The sequence below is a fragment of the Crassostrea angulata genome, chromosome 1 (assembly GCF_025612915.1).
Source record: "Crassostrea angulata isolate pt1a10 chromosome 1, ASM2561291v2, whole genome shotgun sequence".
In the NCBI taxonomy this organism is placed as follows: domain Eukaryota; kingdom Metazoa; phylum Mollusca; class Bivalvia; order Ostreida; family Ostreidae; genus Magallana; species Magallana angulata.
Window position 1 is genome coordinate 27,233,076 of NC_069111.1, and position 21,019 is coordinate 27,254,094.

At 32.3% G+C, this 21,019-nt stretch overlaps 1 protein-coding gene and 1 long non-coding RNA gene across 2 annotated transcripts in view; one reads left to right on the plus strand and one right to left on the minus strand.

Annotated features, from left to right (window-relative positions):
- Window positions 1–907: 907 nt before the first annotated feature.
- LOC128167290 (uncharacterized) lies at window positions 908–7,118 on the minus strand. The gene is made up of 4 exons (XR_008241230.1): window positions 6,970–7,118; window positions 2,639–2,736; window positions 1,742–1,818; window positions 908–1,311 (listed from the first exon to the last, which is right to left on the minus strand). It is a non-coding gene; the product is annotated as an uncharacterized LOC128167290 (long non-coding RNA).
- Window positions 7,119–11,178: 4,060 nt separating this feature from the next.
- LOC128186322 (structural maintenance of chromosomes flexible hinge domain-containing protein 1-like) overlaps window positions 11,179–21,019 on the plus strand; it is a 31,236-nt gene continuing 21,395 nt past the window's right edge. The window contains exons 1-12 of the mRNA XM_052856124.1: window positions 11,179–11,425; window positions 12,796–12,874; window positions 13,153–13,311; window positions 13,458–13,540; window positions 13,698–13,834; window positions 14,465–14,597; window positions 15,190–15,309; window positions 16,212–16,375; window positions 16,614–16,716; window positions 17,196–17,406; window positions 20,665–20,782; window positions 20,902–20,961. Coding sequence (XP_052712084.1) covers window positions 11,267–11,425; window positions 12,796–12,874; window positions 13,153–13,311; window positions 13,458–13,540; window positions 13,698–13,834; window positions 14,465–14,597; window positions 15,190–15,309; window positions 16,212–16,375; window positions 16,614–16,716; window positions 17,196–17,406; window positions 20,665–20,782; window positions 20,902–20,961 — 1,526 coding nt within the window. The 5' untranslated portion in view covers window positions 11,179–11,266. The remainder of the gene's footprint in view (window positions 11,426–12,795; window positions 12,875–13,152; window positions 13,312–13,457; window positions 13,541–13,697; window positions 13,835–14,464; window positions 14,598–15,189; window positions 15,310–16,211; window positions 16,376–16,613; window positions 16,717–17,195; window positions 17,407–20,664; window positions 20,783–20,901; window positions 20,962–21,019) is intronic.

Sequence of the window (21,019 nt, forward strand, 5' to 3'; positions counted from 1 at the left end):
CAAAAAATAATTGATGCCTGGATGATTTTCATACCACAATCTGACAACTGCAGGAATCATATAGAATATAAAAACACTGGAATATATATGTGTTCAGTAAGTTTATAATCAAATATCTTAATTGTCTATCAGAGACATTAATAATGTTATTTATGTCTCTGTTGTATATTGAACTTTGAATCCCTCTCAGGGATCCAGTATTGGCCTGGGGGTCACAGTTTTAACAATTGAGAATCTAAACTACCTGAGGATGCTTGCATCATACATGTAATATCACAAATTTTAGTTACTAAGAAGAAGACTTTAAAAGATCCCCCCAATATATTTCTATGCTGAACTTTGAACTTTCCTTGACCCCAGTATATTTCGGGGGTCACGGTTTGAACAATTTAGAATCTAAACTACCTGAGGATGGTTGCATAGTAGTATCACATACAGTAGCATCGAAGTTCTTGAGAAAAGGTTTTCAACATAGTTATCAGCAATTTTCAAAACTTTTAAGCTTCATACATACATACATCAGAGTCCGCATCAGTAAAGGTTTTACATGTATCATGTGAAATATTGAAGAAAAAAATGTGAAAACTGTATGGCTTTTCATAGCATTTCATATGATTTGTACATGTAAATTATGAATCTGTTTGAAGAGAAAATCTTCTGCTTTAAAAAAGGTTTTAACATGTGACCCAAACAGTTTTCAAAACAATTTTTCATTGCTCCCCGATAAAGATAAGAAGTAAAATCATAGGAAATCATCTAGAGTTCAAATCGACTTTTTGGTAAGCAGTGATTTCCCTCTATTTTTTGTTATCAAGAAAACAAATTCATACTGTTTTTTGTCACACCTGCAGTGTGAAGTTTTTTTCCAGATCTATTAAATACATAAGATTGACAACTTAAACACTGATTTATGAGAAAAAAAATTTATTCATTGTATAAGAAAAATTGTTCTACTGTATATGTATAAATTACAACACATGGGAAAAAAAATAACATTACCTCTTCAAGAGAATAAATAAATCATATGAGTTGAAGAGGAAATTAAAAAGTTTTATGACATTCCTTGGAATGAACATGTTGGTACAAATTTGAGCAGTGAAAGTCTCCAGACAGGGGGGTTGACCTCGAGACATTTCCCTCCCACCTTCATAAATACTGCTGCGAAATTTGTAAGAACATATGCACTAACACTTGGAATGCTTTCTATGCTGTGGTATGCTGTACTTAGAGAATGTTGCAACCTGCTGACTCCCCAGTTTCTATAATGCTGGGATTCTGTCCCTTCTGGGCTTCTCTGATGCATGCAATCACCTGAAAAGGCATAAAAACAACAATAGAAATGTGACAGAGATCCTTAATGATTTCTCTTCAGTGTTAGTGTTGATATACTGTAGATTCCTAATTTTACATGAGTACTTAATTTTGCCATCCCGCTGTTTCGTATCAAAATGCGATAATATAAAATCACGAATGCGGAACTTTTATCCTCATCTCTTACAACTCTCAACTCGCAGAAAATAAAAGAGAGGTTTTAAAATCCGCGAGGGGTACTTCTCCTGATTTTCCGCCAATATCAATTCCTCGTGTTTAATTAGAAATCTACAGTATTCATTATATAAATCCTTATTCTTGCCCTGGTGTTGTGTTGTTTTTTTGTTTTGTTGGTTATTGTTTGGACTAGCTCCATGAACGTTTCATTTATTTGAAATTACAAATGCCACTAACAGGCATTTATACTTACATCCTGTGCAATTGGGAATGCATTCAGCTTTAGTTTAGAAAACACCAGTGTGTCCCCTACAGTCACTTCAAAGGAAGCTGAAATATAAATAAATCCTTTTAATAGTGACTTTTAATGGTCATTGAGGAACTGCAGAGCAACAACCTTTACTCAAAACTTCAACATACATGGAATACATTAAAATTACTAGTAAAGAAAATACTTGGATATCAACTAACATACATTTTGATTTTTGTATTTTGCAACTGAAATACAAGTAGGTACTTTTTGTATCGTCGAGTATAAAAGGCAAATAATTTTTCATTTGTGAATACAGATTAACTAAATGGTGAAAGCAACAAACATTTTTGATTTCACAAGAGACATCAACATATCATTACAAATATTTTTAGTCAACTTGTATCATCATTCATACTTTTTACAACCATAACATGTGTAATTCAGGTTTTTTATATACAGATGTGCTCATGCACAAAAATAAGTTTACGTTCAACGTAGTCTACAAAGTATGAAGTATAAACCTATGAGACTGGGCGAGATCATTATAAACATGAATTTTCAATAAGGTGATTTTTATTCATGTACATAAATACAAATACATGTACAATGAGTATTCAAGATACATATAGACTGGCTGTTAGTTTATCTGTCCTGTCAGTAATAAAGACAACCTAAGTGTTAAATAATCCACATTAATCTGGGGTATTTCTAGATACTGTAGTATTTTTAAGCTGCAAATAGTACAACCAAACTGGAGAGAATGATATTGAAAAGATATGTTTGTTTGTTGTTTAAAGCAAAAAATTTAGTACCAGGTAAATCAATTCTCCTAAACCTACATGCATGAGCAATGTTAAATAGAGAATTAACTTTGGACGGCCTCGTCCGACAACTTACTTCTCCTGCCCACCGCTCCTGTGACCTCGACCCCCTGAACCTCAGCCAGGATCTGCTGGCGAAGTTCTTGGAATCGAGGCCCGTAACCTCACCCACCACTGGAAAAACAAAATAGCTCAATATTAGTAAATGTTCCAGCAGAATTGATAAAAGTAAAACATGGATACAAAGAAGTGACTTTGATTTAATGAAAGAAATATTGAGCAAACTCATGTACCCCATGCTCGGATCTCCCCCATTTACATGACAATGGCAGGATATGCAATGAATATATAAAATAATTTAATAAAGGGGCATAACTCTCAAAAAATTATCCTTTCAAACTTTCTGCATATATCCTTTTGTCTTTAGCAACTTAAAATTCTAATTTCAAAAGGGTCAAAATTTGCCGAATTATAATGGAATCAGAATTTCATGGTAATATGAACATCTACACATTGTGTCTTACATAGTTTAATTTACTAAATTCTGTGCAGTGCTTTAAGAAGAGTTGCACTTGACAAACTGTTCATTACTATTTTCAATATATGGCTAATATTCTTAAGTATTGATTATCCTAGTAATAAGCACATCTACACATTGTGCCCTAAACACCTAGTGCATGGAATTACAAATTTCTGTGAGGTGGTTTAATAAGAGTTTTTTTCAAAGACGGTATGTGATTCAAAGTTGTTTCAAAATGACATCCTTTAAATTACAACAACTGAACATGATCACATGCACTATAACCACTTTGTGTATTACGTTATCTTTATGTTACAATGACACATAATCAAACATATGTATGGACTTTACTCATGAAACATTTTCACAAGCATAACTGTCTATATTTACATTACCAAGTATTTCCACTTACATGTACATGTACTATCATGATGAACTTCACCAAGTTTATAACTTAACTACCGGTACATGTAACAAAATACAAGTTATAGAGCAAGAGATTTATCTCATAATATTCTAACATTTAGATGAGAAGTTTGTTTGTAATTAAACCTATAACAAGGTAATAAATGTAATTGGAAAAAAAACCCACAACCTGTGCCTCTATTAGAAAATTGCTTTATTTTTTAATTTTAATTTAAAATTTGTTTTAAATTTTAATTTTTTTTAATAATTATTTAAGAGAGTTGCAGGAGACCATGATACATGATGTATGATTAAACTATTATAATATATATTAAATAGTTATACATATTCGTACAGGATTGGAATTCACAATGCCTGACACAAAAATCACATATGCAAAAGATCTTGTTTTGACAATAATTTTTTTCAGACCCACTGTGATGAATTCTTGAAAGTTAGTTTTTATCAAGAACACATAATTATCAGTATTTTCCAGTTTTTGATAAATCATGGTAAAATTCCCAATTCCAAAAGGCTTGGAACAAAATAGTGTTGAAAATCCCTGTATTTACAGTATCGCATAGCCCCCTAACTCCGTCACTACCCCAACTCCGTCACTTTCGGGAAACTCCTTGCCGTTTATAATCAAGTGCGGTTATGACATCATTTTTTGAATGTCAAAAAACTTCTATCAAATGTCAACAATTTACAACGGTTAAATTTAAGAATGTGTTCGAACATAACAGAATTACACCTTCTTCATTTTATGCAACAATAATTGAGTGAAATTAGCTAACACTTTTTCATGGGTGCACTAAAATAACGATATTTCTGACATACGGGCCCATTCGATGATTTACGGTGTTCAGTCATTTTAAGAGAGGTCAAGATGAAACATTTCACATGTAATTTATTTTTTATTAAGGTTATTAATACATTTTTTTCAGTCCGCAATAGCATTCATGCACTACACTTGATTTTAACGTCAAATTGCTCATGCCGTAGTTTTTGCCTTATACAGGGTTACAGATATATACGGTATGTCGGTATTTAGAATATGCAACATTTATTAAAAATGTAATAAATAAATAATGTAATCATCAATATATTCATTATTGATATGATATTTTTGAAATATGTAAGGACAGAAATCAAACGGCTTCCATACATTCTGAAAAGGTCATTGTGATTGTTGTTACAAGGACCCATTTTTTAATTCTGGCGATCATTTCACTTTGATGAAATTAAACACAATTTAAATTGTATACACCGATTTTACTTATTTTAACTTGGCCTATATACAAGTTGAGTTTAAACTAAATTGTTAATGTGTCTTCATTCCCTGGCGTATCATAGGTCATGTAAGTGACAGAGTTAGGTTCATAAACTATGATAGCAAGTGTGATAAACGTCGTATTCAGAGGGCTTAAGGTAAAGGTCCATACCCCACTTGATAAATAAAATGCGTACAGATTTTTTTCATATTTTTCAAATATGTATATGAGCATATGTTCTTATCAAATTTTACTCAGTTGGCTGGTCCATCGGTATCATTAAAGCTATGGCCGTGGCTAAAAATAGAACCGATTGCGGAAAACGGCGCTTCTTTCATACATAATGAAATAAGCCTAAGCCTGAAATTTTACTTTCACAAAATCATTTTTTGACTTGTATCCTATGTAAAATGAAGGAATTATCATTTCAAAACAAATAATTTTTTGTTCACTTGCTTATTTATTAAAATATAGATAAATCTGCTTACAAATGAGATAAAATGATTTAAATTTTCAAAGCGAATTTAAGCTCTTGTAATTTTATTTACGTACAGAATTCTCTGAAATATTGATATTATTTACCCCTTAACGTCCTTAATCAATTGGAAATAAAATTACCCAAAGGACCGGCCTTTTCAGGATCACAATGGGCGTATTTTTGGTAAAAAACATTAAAATATATATTTTGAAAAAAGATCCGTAGAAATAAAATTATGCATAGGTTTATCATTTCATCACTCTAAAAAATATGTTTAGTTTATTGTTGAATAGAAAACATGATTTAAACAAACTGTTTATTAATCTGTATTATTTAAATCGCAAAATATGGTTTCTTTTGGAATCTTTAAGTATAATGGATCGAGATCGGTATTTAGAAATTGCAGTCACACGCGTGGATAATGCTAACTACCTGATATGCTTTTAAGACAAACCTCTATTCAACCTTTTTTTAACTGGTTTAAAGACTGTTCTTAAAATGAAATAACTTTTTTTCAGCGTATGGTTTTAATTCTAAAAACATTTTTTGTGTGGAAAATATATATATGCTCGTTGCTAAGCGAAAAGGATAAAGATGATATCGGTCAAATTATTTCCCCTTGTGTATTTATCTCCCTTATGCACTGGAATAGATCTCGGTCAGGATTTCATTTTGGGTGTTTATGGACTTTCGGGGATTAATGTTCAAATATTTGGATAAAATTCAACCTTATAATGCATTGATGTTTATGCAGGAAAACAGTAAGAGGTCTATATTTTCAAAACGAGTAAGCAATCGACACAACCCAGTCAAGTTTTCATTTCGCTGATTAATAGGCCTAATTGATTGCAGTTGTCAGTATTTTGAATAGCTTTGTTTTGAATCAATTTCTAGGTCAGCTTGATTTCAGAACAAATTAGACCCGGCCTCGTTAAATTACACCTTTTAACGCTAGCTCTCAATTAGATCGGGCACGGACAAGACGTAATAACGCGTGAATTACGTCAGACATTGTTTTGTGACGTATGGATAATTACCTTAATTGAATAATAATGAAAATATTTTTGTTAATAATTTTATAAATTATAACGTTTCCGATTATATTTAGTGATTGCAAATGATAAAAACCGCAAAAAATAAATTGCAGAGAAACGCGGAATGTTTTCTACTTATGGTGATGGAGTTTGGGTACTCGGGGATATATATTCACTATAAATTCTGCACTGGCCTAAGACCAATTCTCGCCAAGTACCATTTTTAGCCAGTGCATTGTTACATCATTTTTCACATATATCGCAAATAAACAAAGAGTTTCTTTCTTCAAAAAGATCGATTTTATTTAAAGAACGACATGGCCTCTTTCCTCAAAATCTTTACTTTCGATTCCTATCATTCAGCAAGTGAATTTCAACAAATAGGTTCTGACGTGCACCTAGACTGGCTAGAGATCATTCTGATTAATCCTCACCATGGAGAATCAAAGATGAACATGTTTTGTTTTTGTTTCTTTTTTACAGCTTGGGTTATTATGAATGATAGTCTTATATCAAAAAATAATTTGGGAGCGACTTCGATGGGGGGAGTTATCCTGAAATGAGGGCGATTTCTGATGGCGACTTGTCCTGATTCCTTAATGAATGTTTACTGAATTATCATGAATACAGTATGAAACTCGACTTTACATAATGTATTCTCTGCAAATCAAACCAAGAAGATAACAAAAATCTTACCAATATTCAACGTGCACTTTCAACGTCATTCTTCTGCGATCTGCGAATGTAAAATGTTCGAGGTAGCAAGGAACAGTTTCGGATAAAGTATCCCAATATTTTTGTAAAATTGATAATTGCTGTATTTGAAGTCTTATGAGTGTGCTTAATTTATGAAATGATTTTTTATGGTTATCGTTTTTTAGAGGGATGTCTCCTCTTGAAACTGGTACGAGAGTATGGTACTGGTATGAGAGTCAAAAGCAAATGCGAAACTTACGGCAATGACAGGGGACTGTATAATGACCTGATTTGTAAAATTAACCCCTTCACGGTAACTGCGGGTACTGCTCTTTTGCAGGGCAAAATGACATACTTTAGTGAAATATGACGTAACGTCAATTGTTTCATTTACGTCATTTAATTATCTACCTACTGAAATTTCGGCAAAGTATATCATTTTGCCCTGCAAGATAGCAGTACCGTCGTTATCGTGAAGGGTTCTATACTGATTTGTGCAATGAAATAAGAAAAATATTTTTATCTAGTTAATTATATAGATACCATTTTCTATCAGAAAACGACAAGAAATAAATTAAAACTTCTTTCAAATTATTTTTTCAGAGCATATAATTTTTTTCAGGGGTATTTTTTGTATAATGTCCCAATGCAATAATTGTAAAATACTGATTTGTAACGTTACAATGAAAAAAAGAAAAATATTTGTACTTAACGGTAATTATATAAATCATACTGTTTGCTAGGTTAATTTAATTCCACATATGAATTAACTGAGAACCTATTTTACTAATTTATTTATGAAATATTTATATTTTTGGAGGTAAATTTAGCACTAATGATAAAAGCAAACTGCATCTAAAATTATCAAAATAGCGGTTGGATATGTTAAGCGCCAGTGATATGTCATGTAACATATGTTATATAGACGGATTAGACTCATTCTCTCAATCTGTTGAAATAACGAAATCCATGTAATTTAAGACAATTTAGTACAGGTTCCCTTTAAAGGTAAAATATATCATTAAATAACAGATTATGATTTATATGTAATAATTTTCAAGTAGTAAATAAGTAAAGGACACAAGGTTCATATGTAAAATTAATTAAAAAAAAAAAACGTAACAAAGAATTAAAACATATCTGATCTGAAAGTACAGAAAGTGGTGTTACCAGTTTATCTGGAAAATTTTGGCATCGTCTGTGACGTTATGTACTGGCTGCATAGCTTTTCCTAATGCTGTATACAGGTAATATATCGTTGAATTTTGCAATTGTTTTATATGATGTTTTGTTTGTATTGCATATATTTACATGTACTTCGATCAAACTACATGTATTATATATTAGAACTATTTTAACAAGGCCGGCCTTGGACTTTCAGTAGGATGTAACTACATGTATCTATTTCTTGCGTCAAAACAAGTTAAAATGACGCTGGTTTCAAGCAAAACATACACCGATTGCGAAGCATTAGCTTAAAAGCCAGACACATCTTGTTGATTTCAAAGAGCCATGACTGAGAGACCTTTAATGAAATAGACAGGCCTACGCCACATTGCTGTTTGACACAACTACCCAAAGTCCAAGCTCATGGTTTTTTTAAAAGTAGTTCTAACTCCCAAAGAGATTGCTTCGATCGGCGATTTTTAAAAATTCAAATCCATTGTATTAAAAGTCTAAATATTTCTATCAAGTGCTGCATAAATCAAAGTACTCAAAGTACCGGTACTGGCACTGTACCAGTTATCGGCTAAAATTTAACGTTTTCTTTTCGTATTTCCTTGTTTCTTGATATTTTTGGATAAAACTTGACATACGTTAAATGGTGATTTCCTTGTTTATCCATCTGTTAGATTATTATCATTGTTAAGAACTCAAAACATATTGTTTTGTGCTTTTTAGCATGCCCCGAATTTGCCATGTTTTACAATTTACTGTATCAGTTATCGGCTTTACGATAATAACATAGTAAAATCCCTGTACATGTTGATTTAATGATACTCAATATTGTGCAATCAGGCATTCAACTGCGCTATGAATCTCTTAGAGTTTAATAAATTCCTTTTGTTTGTACATGTAATATGTATTGATATTATGTCAAATCAAAGAAGGTATATGGTAACGTATCACAAAGATGCCACAATCTAGTTTTAACTTATTACGCCACTTCCCCCACTGCTGATAGTGCAAAGATGTAAATCAGCGGTAAACAATGATCGTTCAAGTTCATGGTTAAATCATATTTAAGAAAGTGTTCAAGCAAACTTACTTTTCTTTATTCAAAACAGACGACTGAATTGAAAAATCTCTGATAGTCGCAGTCGCGTGCTATAAACCCGAACTCTCAGTTTAGCCAATAACTGGTCTTGGCCGATAACTGGTACAGTAGCAGTAGAGATATCTGGGCTCATTTGATGTGTATTAAAAACGTTTTCATGAAATCATGGAATTATGACAGACAGTGAGACTAAAATAATAGATAAAAATGAATTAATTGCGTTTATAAGCGTGTTAACATATATTTTTGTTTATATTGTAAATATTTAACACCCCAACTACCGGTATTTTGTAAACGGTCTTAAAACATTTGTACTCTAATTTTAGAATGACGTAGACTTTTAAGAACTGTTTATAAAAAATGTATTTCGCCGCTCGGTAACTTTACTTTGGAATCTGATTAATTGAAATCAGTTCTTTAATCCGTTCCGATAAATTCAATGTCGCTACGCAATTTAGAACCATTTTAACAGGAGATGGACTTTGGGTAGTTGTGTCAAACAGCAATGTGACGTAGCCCTGTCTATTTCATTGCTGGCCACTCAGCCATGGCTCTTTGAAATCAATATGATTTGTCTGGCTTTTGAGCTAAGACTACGCAATCGGTGCATATTTTGCTTGAAACCGCGTCATTTTGAACTTGTTTTGACGCAAGAAATATATATATAGATAGCTACGTCCAACCGAATGTCCAAGATCTTGATAAAATGGTTCTAAAGCTGTGTAGTATTTTAGCAATTCGTCTAGAAGCATACGCCACTGAGACAAATCTTATTTATTCTTATTTATGAAAACCAAGCTGGGTTTAGAAAAACTATAAATCTAGATTATATTTTGACATTACAATTTCTCTATGATAATTATATGAAAAGAAAAAAGAAGTTATTTTGTGCTTTTACCGATTTTACACAAGCGTTCGATACTGTATGGAGGACCGGCCTGTGGAGTAAGCTTATCTTGAATGGGATAAATGGGAAATGTTTTAAACATGTATATGGATGTAAAGTAATTAGTAAAACTAAATAGTATTTCCTGGATTTTTTTAAAAATGCAACGTTTGTGTTAGGCAATGAGAAAACATATCCCTTTTTTATTTTCTTTGTACATTAACGACCTAGAAAACTTTAATTTTATTGGAAAATAACATTGTTGGTTTGCAAAGCATATATAAGTATATAACTTAGTGAAATTGCAAACAACGAATTTTATACATGTTGTACTCGGTGGAAACTTAATGTTACTGTGAATAAAACAAAAATAATGGTTTTCTTCAAGAGTGCAATATCGAAAATAAAAATTATTACAAAGAATTTATTGAAAATATTTGAAGAATTCAAATCCCTGGGTATCGTAATATCAGGAACTGAGTCATTTACTAAAGCAAAAAAGCATATGTGTGAACAGGCTCAAAAAGTCATGTATATTTTTATAAGAAAAATTTGATATTTTATTTTACCAGGAATTGTCAATTTGATTTGTTTTATAAGGTTAGTTTATTAGTTTTACCGTGTACGGTTATAAAATTTGGGATTTTGAAAAATCTAGATATTATTAAACATGTACGTTTGAAATATTTGGAAAAAAAATTCTTAATTTAAGAATGAATTAAATGTTTAATAATACCTGTGTGTTTATATTTTTAAAAAACTATAAAGATAATTCATGCTTACAACTAAAATAGAGAAGCGTTTTTTTTAAATTTAAATAACCGAGTGACGTTCTCTTGATGCAATCAGCGACCGCTAGAGCGTCCGTGACAGCATGGGTTCCCGGTATAGATGCCATTTAACCCACCGTCAATTGGCACCAACAAGTTAAAATGGATGTATATAACATTTTGGGAATAGATTGCGTATTTTGTAGAAAGACTATGATTTTATAATATTGAATTTTATCACTTATGTACAGACATAATATTTTTATAAACAACGGCACAAAACATATTTAACAAGTGTATCAAAATGCAATAGAACGAATTTTATTTACACCCGTTCATGCTAAAACCCGCGTTTAATCAAATATGGCGTCAAACAGACGAAGCAAAGGAAATGAAACCGAACTAGAAGAGGATGATGCTTTTGTGTATGTGTTTGACAGGCGAGATAAAGATGCACCTGATGTCAAAATACCCACGGGAGGGTTATTCAGTTTTGAAGATTTCAAAGAAAGGGTCAGAGAGGTATAGATCAGGCTAAAACACTTCGTCTTGTTTACAAACAAAGCTGTCCCACTTCTAGTCTCGTGTTTAAGACAGCTCATGTAATAAACTTCATTTATCGGGCAAGAAACAATCATTCGATTTTGGATGTATCATTTGGTGTAGCTGTTGTAGAATGATAAAGCTACTTTAAGTAGCTTAGTTTACAGGGGTTGACGGAAAATATACGGTATTTAGATAGACGAAAAATCGCGTGTTCAAGTACATATACAATCTATACTGATATTGTAAATATCTTACCGTTCTGCATTTTATTGTGTACATTGATGTAAGAACAGGTATGATTGCCACCTTGTATTGTTGTAATTGATTGTCAAGCAATTATCTTGCTGACCAGGTTAAACTTCTATTGTGTATTTGTCAATTGTAGATGTCTGCTAACAATCTTGAAAAGCTTGGTTATATTGGTTACAGAGCATAATATCCCTTGCATGGGGTCCTGTAAATTAATTAAAAATTGGCTGTTTTTTCCCCAAATCTAATATTGAAAATTTCCCAAAATAACTGGGTTGCATTGTGTTATAAAAAATAGGATGATGAATATGTAACTATGCTGAGTGAGACATCCTTATGTGTGCCAATCAAAATATCTGATTTTTCTGTGAAGTGTGGTTTATTTTGATGAAATCATTAATTTAATGAAAACTATATAGCATTTTCATTTTTTGCTAACCTGCATTAAGTCATATTTTTAAAACTATTTTTCCCAAAAGAGCAATTTGTAGACAAAAAAACCACAATTAAAAGGGTACAGGACCCTGTACAAAAAAGGATTATCTGTCCATTACAGACCTGGGGTCAATTACTTTGAGATGTAGTGCATTATTACAATTTATACATTACATTGGATTTTTTAAAATTACAATTACATGTACCATTACTTTCATTTACCGTAAAATTTAATTACACTGTCAATTACTTTGCTGAAATATGAATGAAATGAAGAAACCAACACTCGATGGAAATGGTTTGAAATATTCAAAAGTTGCCTGGGGTTAGAAATGAAGTGCTGAATTATAATTTTCAGCAGGTGACAACCTAATCACAACCTGCATGTAAATAAAAGGAAAACTTTTTTTTATAATTAAAAACACAGCGATAGATATTCTTGGTAAATATTGCAATTATATATTACGGTAGTTTAGATATTAAAGTATATACCATAATTCAATGTTTCCAGCCAATACACAGTCCTAATTGTTATAAATAATTCACAGCGAGTCTTTGGCAATTTGAACCTCTATGATATTGAACTATTCTCAACCTAATCCGTCACTTATCCTAATAATTCTTGCACTAATAATTCTTGCACTCTACAACTGTTTTTGTAGGCCTTGCAGATCAAGAAAAAAGACAATTTTGTAATTGCAACTACAAACAGGGAAGAAATAAAAGATGATGAAACTTGGGGTTAGTAAATGATTTTAAACTAATTGATAGCATATCTAACGCATGTGCAATAATTCTGAATCATATATATGATATACAATGGGATTGAACACAGTCTTACAAGGTTCTCACCCTTAAACTTTCGAGTGGTCAATTACGGTTCCACAAATTTAACACCCAAGCGTATTGTTTGAACATAGAAAAGGCATAGTTAACCATCAGCATAAATTTCCACTTTTACAGTATTGTAATTATCTCTTTTTTTATATTAAAAGGTAAATTTCTTTCTTTTTGATAAGATGATATAGATAATGGAGACACCCTTTATGTACTGAAAAAAATCAACCAAGAACTCTGTGCCCCAGCCAATGAAAGGGTCAACTTTGTACCTCATTACGACACAATTGTAAAGGGAGGGTTATATGAGTATTATGCGTCTGAAGGACAAAACCCCTTGCGTAAGTAAAATACTTATTCTACTTTTTAAGATAAAGATGATGTAAACATTGTAAACTTCTTTCCTTTATGTTCTCTGCATGTGCACAATCTTTGTGAGATATTAATAACCTTAAATTTTTGTATATTTATCTGTTATAAATTGTAGCTTATGCCTTTGCTGAATTGATTGATAATGCCCTATCAGCAACTTCTGAGAATACAGGACCTAGAAATATAGACATCTTATTGGTCAGTCTCATTTAGATAGTTCCTCCTAAATGAATTTGCATTTTAGATTATTCTTCTAATAATTTTTAGGTTATAGTTGAGATATGTTTTTAATGAATGAACTTTTTTTTATCAGTAAATATTTTAATGATAAAGTGCTTGTTTAATTATTTTGCAGCATTTTGACGATGGAAAGCCTTCAAACCATTCCGTATTTATCATTGATAATGGGAGAGGAATGTCTCCCAGACAGCTCAACAACTGGGCCATCTATAGACTTTCCAAATTCAAACGCAAGGACAAGAGAGGGAAAGTGTGAGTGCAGGCATTTCTTAAAGTTATTCATCACTGAAATCTGTTTACCTTTAATCTTTACCCTTAATTAATTTTTTTTTTACAGGGTACATGGTAGTAATATTTTTATTTACCTACAACATGTACAACTTATCAATGACTACCCATTGCCAAAATTGATTGATGTATTTTTGTGACTGCCACTACATGCATTCATGATACAGTTATTGTTTTAAAAATAGATCATTTGGTTTTATGGTTGTGGGTACAGCAAAACATTGTTATTCCAAAACTGATTATAATGAATTGACACTTACGGCGAAGGGATTTTCATTCCCCTTGACTTTATACATGTAGTAAACTTGACGGATATAACGAATAATGATAATGACGAAGCAAATTTGCCCTTCCCTGGCACTACGTAATAAGCGTGTTTTACTGTATTATTATACATGAGTACATACCATTCACAGGATGTTACGGTATAAATTTTTTGCTTATGAATCAAAGTTGGTTATAATTGTTGTATGAGGAATGACACTAGGACATCTCATTGTATGCTTTTAAATAAAAGTCTTCCTGGTCTCCCAGAAAAAAGACGTACATTTAAGACTTGTTTAAAACTATATTTCTGTATCAATTTTTTTTCAGAAGCTTTATTGAAGGAGAGGATGATGATGAAGAGCTGGAACAAAAACAGGCCCCACTCTGTCTAAACAGTGACATTTCCTACTTTGGAGTGGGAGGAAAGCAAGCTGTGTTCTTCATAGGAAATTCTACAAGGGTATGAATTTGTCAACACAAAGTTAAATTTTTTTGCAAGTGCTGAGTTTTCGCAGTTATTTTTCAGTAAATTAAATGCAGAAATTTTTACTACACATATTTTAACATTCTTTTATACTAAGCTTTATATTTATAAAAGAAAATTATAGTGTTAAAAATTGTTTTAATTGACCTTTAACGGTAAATTTTCAGAAACACTAATACATTCCACTGTATTTTCCCTCTAAGATAATTAAAACATTTGAAATGCTGTATTTCTGAGTCGTACAACATAATTGTAGATATTTGTTCTACCACAAGTCAGTATTCAATTTCTAGTAGTGATATCACTGGTCTGAAATACAGTAACAGTTATAGCAAAATTAATTGTAATTAAATGTTCACTTCATTAGGCTACCATATTGGTTTAATCATGAACTCCAAATTTTTATCATATTTTTTTTATAGTTTACATGCGCCTGAGAAATAATAAGTGAGATTTTAAAATCCTAGGATGTGCTTTTTGTGATTTTATGCGGATATTAATCCCACGCTTTTAATTAGGAATGTACAGTACTTGGTATTAATGGCATTTGGTATTTTCTTTGTTGAAGATGATCACAAAGCCCAAGGATGCCCAAGACGTACATGAGCTGACCATGTCAAAAGAGGAGTTCAAGCAGCGAGAAATCAACAAGGAATCGGTGTACAGCGGCTACATCCGCAACAGAAAGGTCCAGTATATTGCTACATGTTAAAATCATGTCATTAAAAACTGTCACACCTGGAAAGCTAATAGCTCTATTGGAATTTGTTACTCTACATACTTGCATTACTTGATAAAATTCTACAAAATTCACTGTTTGTCGGCCTACAAAATCATCGATAATGTGTAATTCAATAATTAAGATATATAAAGCAATCAAAGCTATTAACTTTTATCAAGATGTGTCTCTCTTTTCACCTTCATTTAAAAAATATCAAAAGCATGGTTGATTTTTCTATAATTCAGTATATGATAGAAGCCGTTTACCTTTATTAACCGGGTTTTCCAACGGAAAAATCCGGTTATTAAAATGGTGAAAATGGCATGTGGGCGGGCGGCTGCCAAAAGGGTACCCTCATTGTACGGATAATTCCTCCTACAGTTTTCAAGATAGGAAGTTGTTCTTATGCAGATCAATTGTACATATATCAGAGGTGTGCTTATTGCTAGGATTTTGATTTCTGATATTTTATGAAAAAAATACCAGCTTTTGAACTTAGTCATTTTTTGGCAAAATATTGCATATAGGGTACCCTCATTGTATGGATAACTCTTCTTACTGTTTTCAACATAGGAAGTTGTTCTTTTGCAGATCAATTGTACATATATCAGAGGTGTGCATATTACTAGGATTTTGATTTCCGATAATTTATGAAAAAAATACCAGCTTTTGAACTTTGTCATTTTTTGGCAAAATGTTGCATATAGGGTACTCCATTTCATTGGATACGTATTGACATGGATTATGGATACAGTTCACATAAATGAAAACCCGGTTTGCTGTCACATTGACAGCTTTTCACTTGTTTAGAAATATTCTTTAAATGAAGAGGATGATGAAAAATGATAATTGATTTGTTATCATTAAAGGTTGGAGATTCCTCTCACATATCACCAGAAAATGACGTCTTGTGCAGCATTATCAATGAAGAGAAGAAAAAGGAGAGTTTTACTGTGGTGGAAATTGGTGGAATCAGCTCTAGCCATGTCACCTACCTAAGGCAACATCTCAGCAGCTGGACTAGACAACTGGCGTTAGTGGAGTTTTATGTTTGACATTAACTCAAATGTATTTGTGGTACATGTGTCTTAAGACACACATGGAGATGAATTAACTGTTGGTCACTTATTTCAATTTCAAAAAGTTGCTTTTACTTATTTATGATTCGTAAGAATTTTTTGGATGTTGGAAAGTAATCTCATCTTGTTCAGATCATCACTTTTTGGAAAGCTTCTTCTAACTTGATGTTTATTTTTGGTGTTCTTTGTTAGGCATATCTATCACTACTATATCCATGGACCGGATGGTAACCAGGATTTGGAGGATGAATCTGAGTCAAAAACCATCCCTCAGTTCAAGAACATCAATATCAAGGTATGTCTATAGGTCATACAGGTAGATTAGTTTTCTCACCTTTTCCTTTCAACCCTGCATAGATCACATCAGTGGTATATTGGGATAGCGATTGTCTTTTGAGAAGACGGTTGTTTGTTCAATTCCCCGGTGAAACAGACTCGAGCCATAATAATCAGTCATTTTTTATTTTGTTAAATGCTCAGCACTAGCTAGAAGTAAACACTGGTCTTTTTTGAATCAGATTCCAAACTTTGTGATCTCATCTGTAGAAATCAAATCTACATTGATTATGCATTTATTATTAATATGTACATATATTATAAATGTATTTTTAATATGTTATGACTTTTAAAAACAACCTCAAAAATTAAGATTTTACAACTAGTTGATTGTTGGCAGGTGTCTATGGTCAGGTTTTGGGATTCCTTTGAACGTTATTTTTTGTAAAGAGCTAGAATTTAGATTTTATAACAATTGAAAATTTGGATTGTTTGCAGGTGAAGCTCTTTGTTAAAGGAAAGCCTGCCACTGAAATTGACCTGCGTGACATCTATGACGACATGCAGTCCCTGTATGTCAGAAACTCGGCCAGTCAGTTCTTCTTCAAGGCAACTGCTGAAGGGACTGGAGTGGTGGAGGGCATCATCCGTTACCACCCCTTCCTGTACGACAGCGAGACCTACCCACCAGACGTAAATGACCCCAAAGGTATACGGTAGTCTCAGAGTGAATACTTGTTTTTACTATGGATATTTAGGCTGTCCAAAATGATTGCTATGTTTATTGTAACCATGCAGTGTGCATAAGTTTACAGCAGATTGACATTTAAGAAAACCAAACAAACCCTAATTTTCAATTTTGTTTTTCCACTTTGATGTTACCTTTTGCAACTAAAATATTACAATCTGTAGAATGACAAAATGTTTAGGGCACATTATGGATACTGCATCAAAATACCTAACTGGATTGTCTTTTAAATTAACAGGAAAGTTCAATAAGCAGCTAGTCTATATGTAGCTTGAATACTCACTTCATTTCATTAATAGAAATAAATAAAAATCACTTGATCGAACATTTTATTATACCCCCGCTCCGAAGGAGAGGGGGTATACTGTTTTACCCTTGTGTGTCTGTCTGTCCGTCCGTCCGTCTGTCTGTCTGTCTGTCTGTCTGTCTGTCTGTCTGTCTGTCTGTCCGTCCGTGACAAAAATTTCTGTCGCATTTATCTCAGCAACTATTTATCGCAGATGCTTGAAATTTTAACACAGTGTTTGTTAAGGCATGCCATATAGTGGGATATATTTTTGTACCAATCGGACGTCAACTTCCTGTTAAATGACGACTTTGCTTATTTTTTAACAAAATTTTCAAACAAATTTTCGTCAAAGATTTCTCAGCAACTGTTTATTGCAGATGCTTGAAATTTTTACACAGTATTTGTATAGGCATGCTTAATCGTGGGATGTATTTTTGTACCAATCAAACGTCAACTTCTTGTTAAATGACGACTTCGTTTATTTTTTGCCAAAATTTTCAAACAAATTTCCGTCAAAGAATTCTCAGCAGCTATTTATCGCAGATGCTTGAAATTTTAACACACTATTTGTTTAGGCATGCCATATTGTGGGATATATTTTTGTATCAATCGGACGTCAACTTCCTGTTAAATGACGACTTTGCTTATTTTTTAACCAAAATTTTCAAACAAATTTTCCTCAAAGATTTCTCAGCAACTATTTATCGCAGATGCTTGAAATTTTTACACAATATTTGTATAGGCATGCCATATCGTGGGATATATTTCTGTACCAATCGGGTGTCAACTTCCTGTTAAATGAGTACTTTGTTTATTTTTAGCCAAAATTTTCAAACAAATTTTCGTCAAAGATTTCTCAGCAACTATTTATCGCAGATGCTTGAAATTTTTACACAATATTTGTATAGGCATGCCATATTGTGGGATATATTTCTGTACCAATTGGGTGTCAACTTCCTGTTAAATGACGACTTTGTTTATTTTTAGCCAAAATTTTCAAACAAATTTTCCTCAAAGATTTTTCAGCAGCTATTTATCGCAGATGCTTGAAATTTTAAAACACTATTTGTTTAGGCATGCCATATTGTGGGATATATTTTTGTATCAATCGGACGTCAACTTCCTGTTAAATAATGACTTTGTTTATTTTTTGCCAAAATTTTCAAACAAATTTTCCTCAAAGATTTCTTAGCAGCTATTTATCGGAGATGCTTGAAATTTATACACAGTGTTTGTTAAGGCATGCCATATTGTGGGATATATTTTTGTACCAATCGGACGTCATCTTTCTGTTAAATGAGTACTTTGTTTATTTTAGCCAAAATTTTCAAACAAATTTTCGTCAAAGATTTCTCAGCAGCTGTTTATCGCAGATGCTTGAAATTTTAACACACTATTTGTTCAGGCATGCCATATTGTTGGATATATTTCTGTACCAATCGGATGCCAGCTTTCTGTTAAATGTCGACTTTGCTTATTTTGCATATTCACATCAGAGCGGGGGTATCACTAGTGAGCATTGGCTCACAGATATCTTGTTTGTTTTAATTATACCCCCGCTCCGAAGGAGAGGGGGTATACTGTTTTACCCTTGTGTGTCTGTCTGTCCGTCCATCCGTAACAAAAATTTCTGTCGCATTTATCTCAGCAACTATTTATCGCAGATGCTTGAAATTTTAACACAGTGTTTGTTAAGGCATGCCATATCGTGGGATATATTTTTGTACCAATCGGACGTCAACTTCCTGTTAAATGACGACTTTGCTTATTTTTTAACCAAAATTTTGAAACAAATTTTCGTCAAAGATTTCTCAGCAACTGTTTATTGCAGATGCTTGAAATTTATACACAGTATTTGTATAGGCATGCCATATCGTGGGATGTAATTTTGAACCAATCAGACGTCAACTTCCTGTTAAATGACGACTTTGTTTATTTTTTGCCAAAATTTTCAAACAAATTTCCGTCAAAGAATTCTCAGCGACTATTTATTGTAGATGCTTGAAATTTTAACACACTATTTGTTTAGGTATGCCATATTGTGGGATTTATTTCTGTACCAATCGGGTGTCAACTTCCTGTTAAATGACGACTTTGTTTATTTTTAGCCAAAATTTTCAAACAAATTTTCCTCAAAGATTTCTCAGCAGCTATTTATCGCAGATGCTTGAAATTTTAAAACACTATTTGTTTAGGCATGCCATATTGTGGGATATATTTTTGTATCAATCGGACGTCAACTTCCTGTTAAATAATGACTTTGTTTATTTTTTGCCAAAATTTTCAAACAAATTTTCCTCAAAGATTTCTCAGCAGCTATTTATCGGAGATGCTTGAAATTTATACACATTGTTTGTTAAGGCATGCCATATTGTGGGATATATTTTTGTACCAATCGGACGTCATCTTTCTGTTAAATGAGTACTTTGTTTATTTTAGCCAAAATTTTTAAACAAATTTTCCTCAAAGATTTCTTAGCAGCTATTCATCGCAGATGCTTGAAATTTAACACACTATTTGTTTAGGCATGCCATATTGTGGGATATATTTCTGTACCAATCGGATGCCAGCTTTCTGTTAAATGTCGGCTTTGCTTATTTTGCATATTCACATCAGAGCGGGGGTATCACTAGTGAGCATTGGCTCACAGATATCTTGTTTGATCACCCTTCCTGATATATATATGTACTGGTATTTATATGGTGATGTTATGCACATAATTTACTTTGGACAGCCTTACTATTGTAGGAACAAACTTGAAAAAGTGTCAAATGCACATACTTTTTAAAAAAAATTTTGGTTACTTCTTGTTTTATATTTGTTATTAATACATGTATTACTTCAGGTATATACTCTTACATGTATCTCTTTATCTTCATGATTGTTGCAATGTTAACTTTTAATGTAACACAAGTTAACATTTCTTTTAGGAGAAGCAGACTTTGATGAACATGACTATGCAGTCAACACAAGACCAGCTCGGGGAAGGAGACCTATATTTGAATGCTACTGGAATGGGAGACTCATTCCTTACACTACCATTGAAGAGTGAGCCGCAGATTGCTTTTAAACTATTTGATACAGTGTATATGAAAAAAAAAGAAATAAGTTTAATTTATGCTCAATTTGTGTAGATTGATGTTTAAAAATGGAGGTATATTTTGTAGATTTGAATGGTGCTCTGAGCCAAAAAAGAGTAAAAATATTGCGGTAGAGTGTTGGAATAGGTTTGTAGCTTGTTCTATGGTTTGTGTAAAATTGAATTGTTTTGTTTTCAATTTGCAA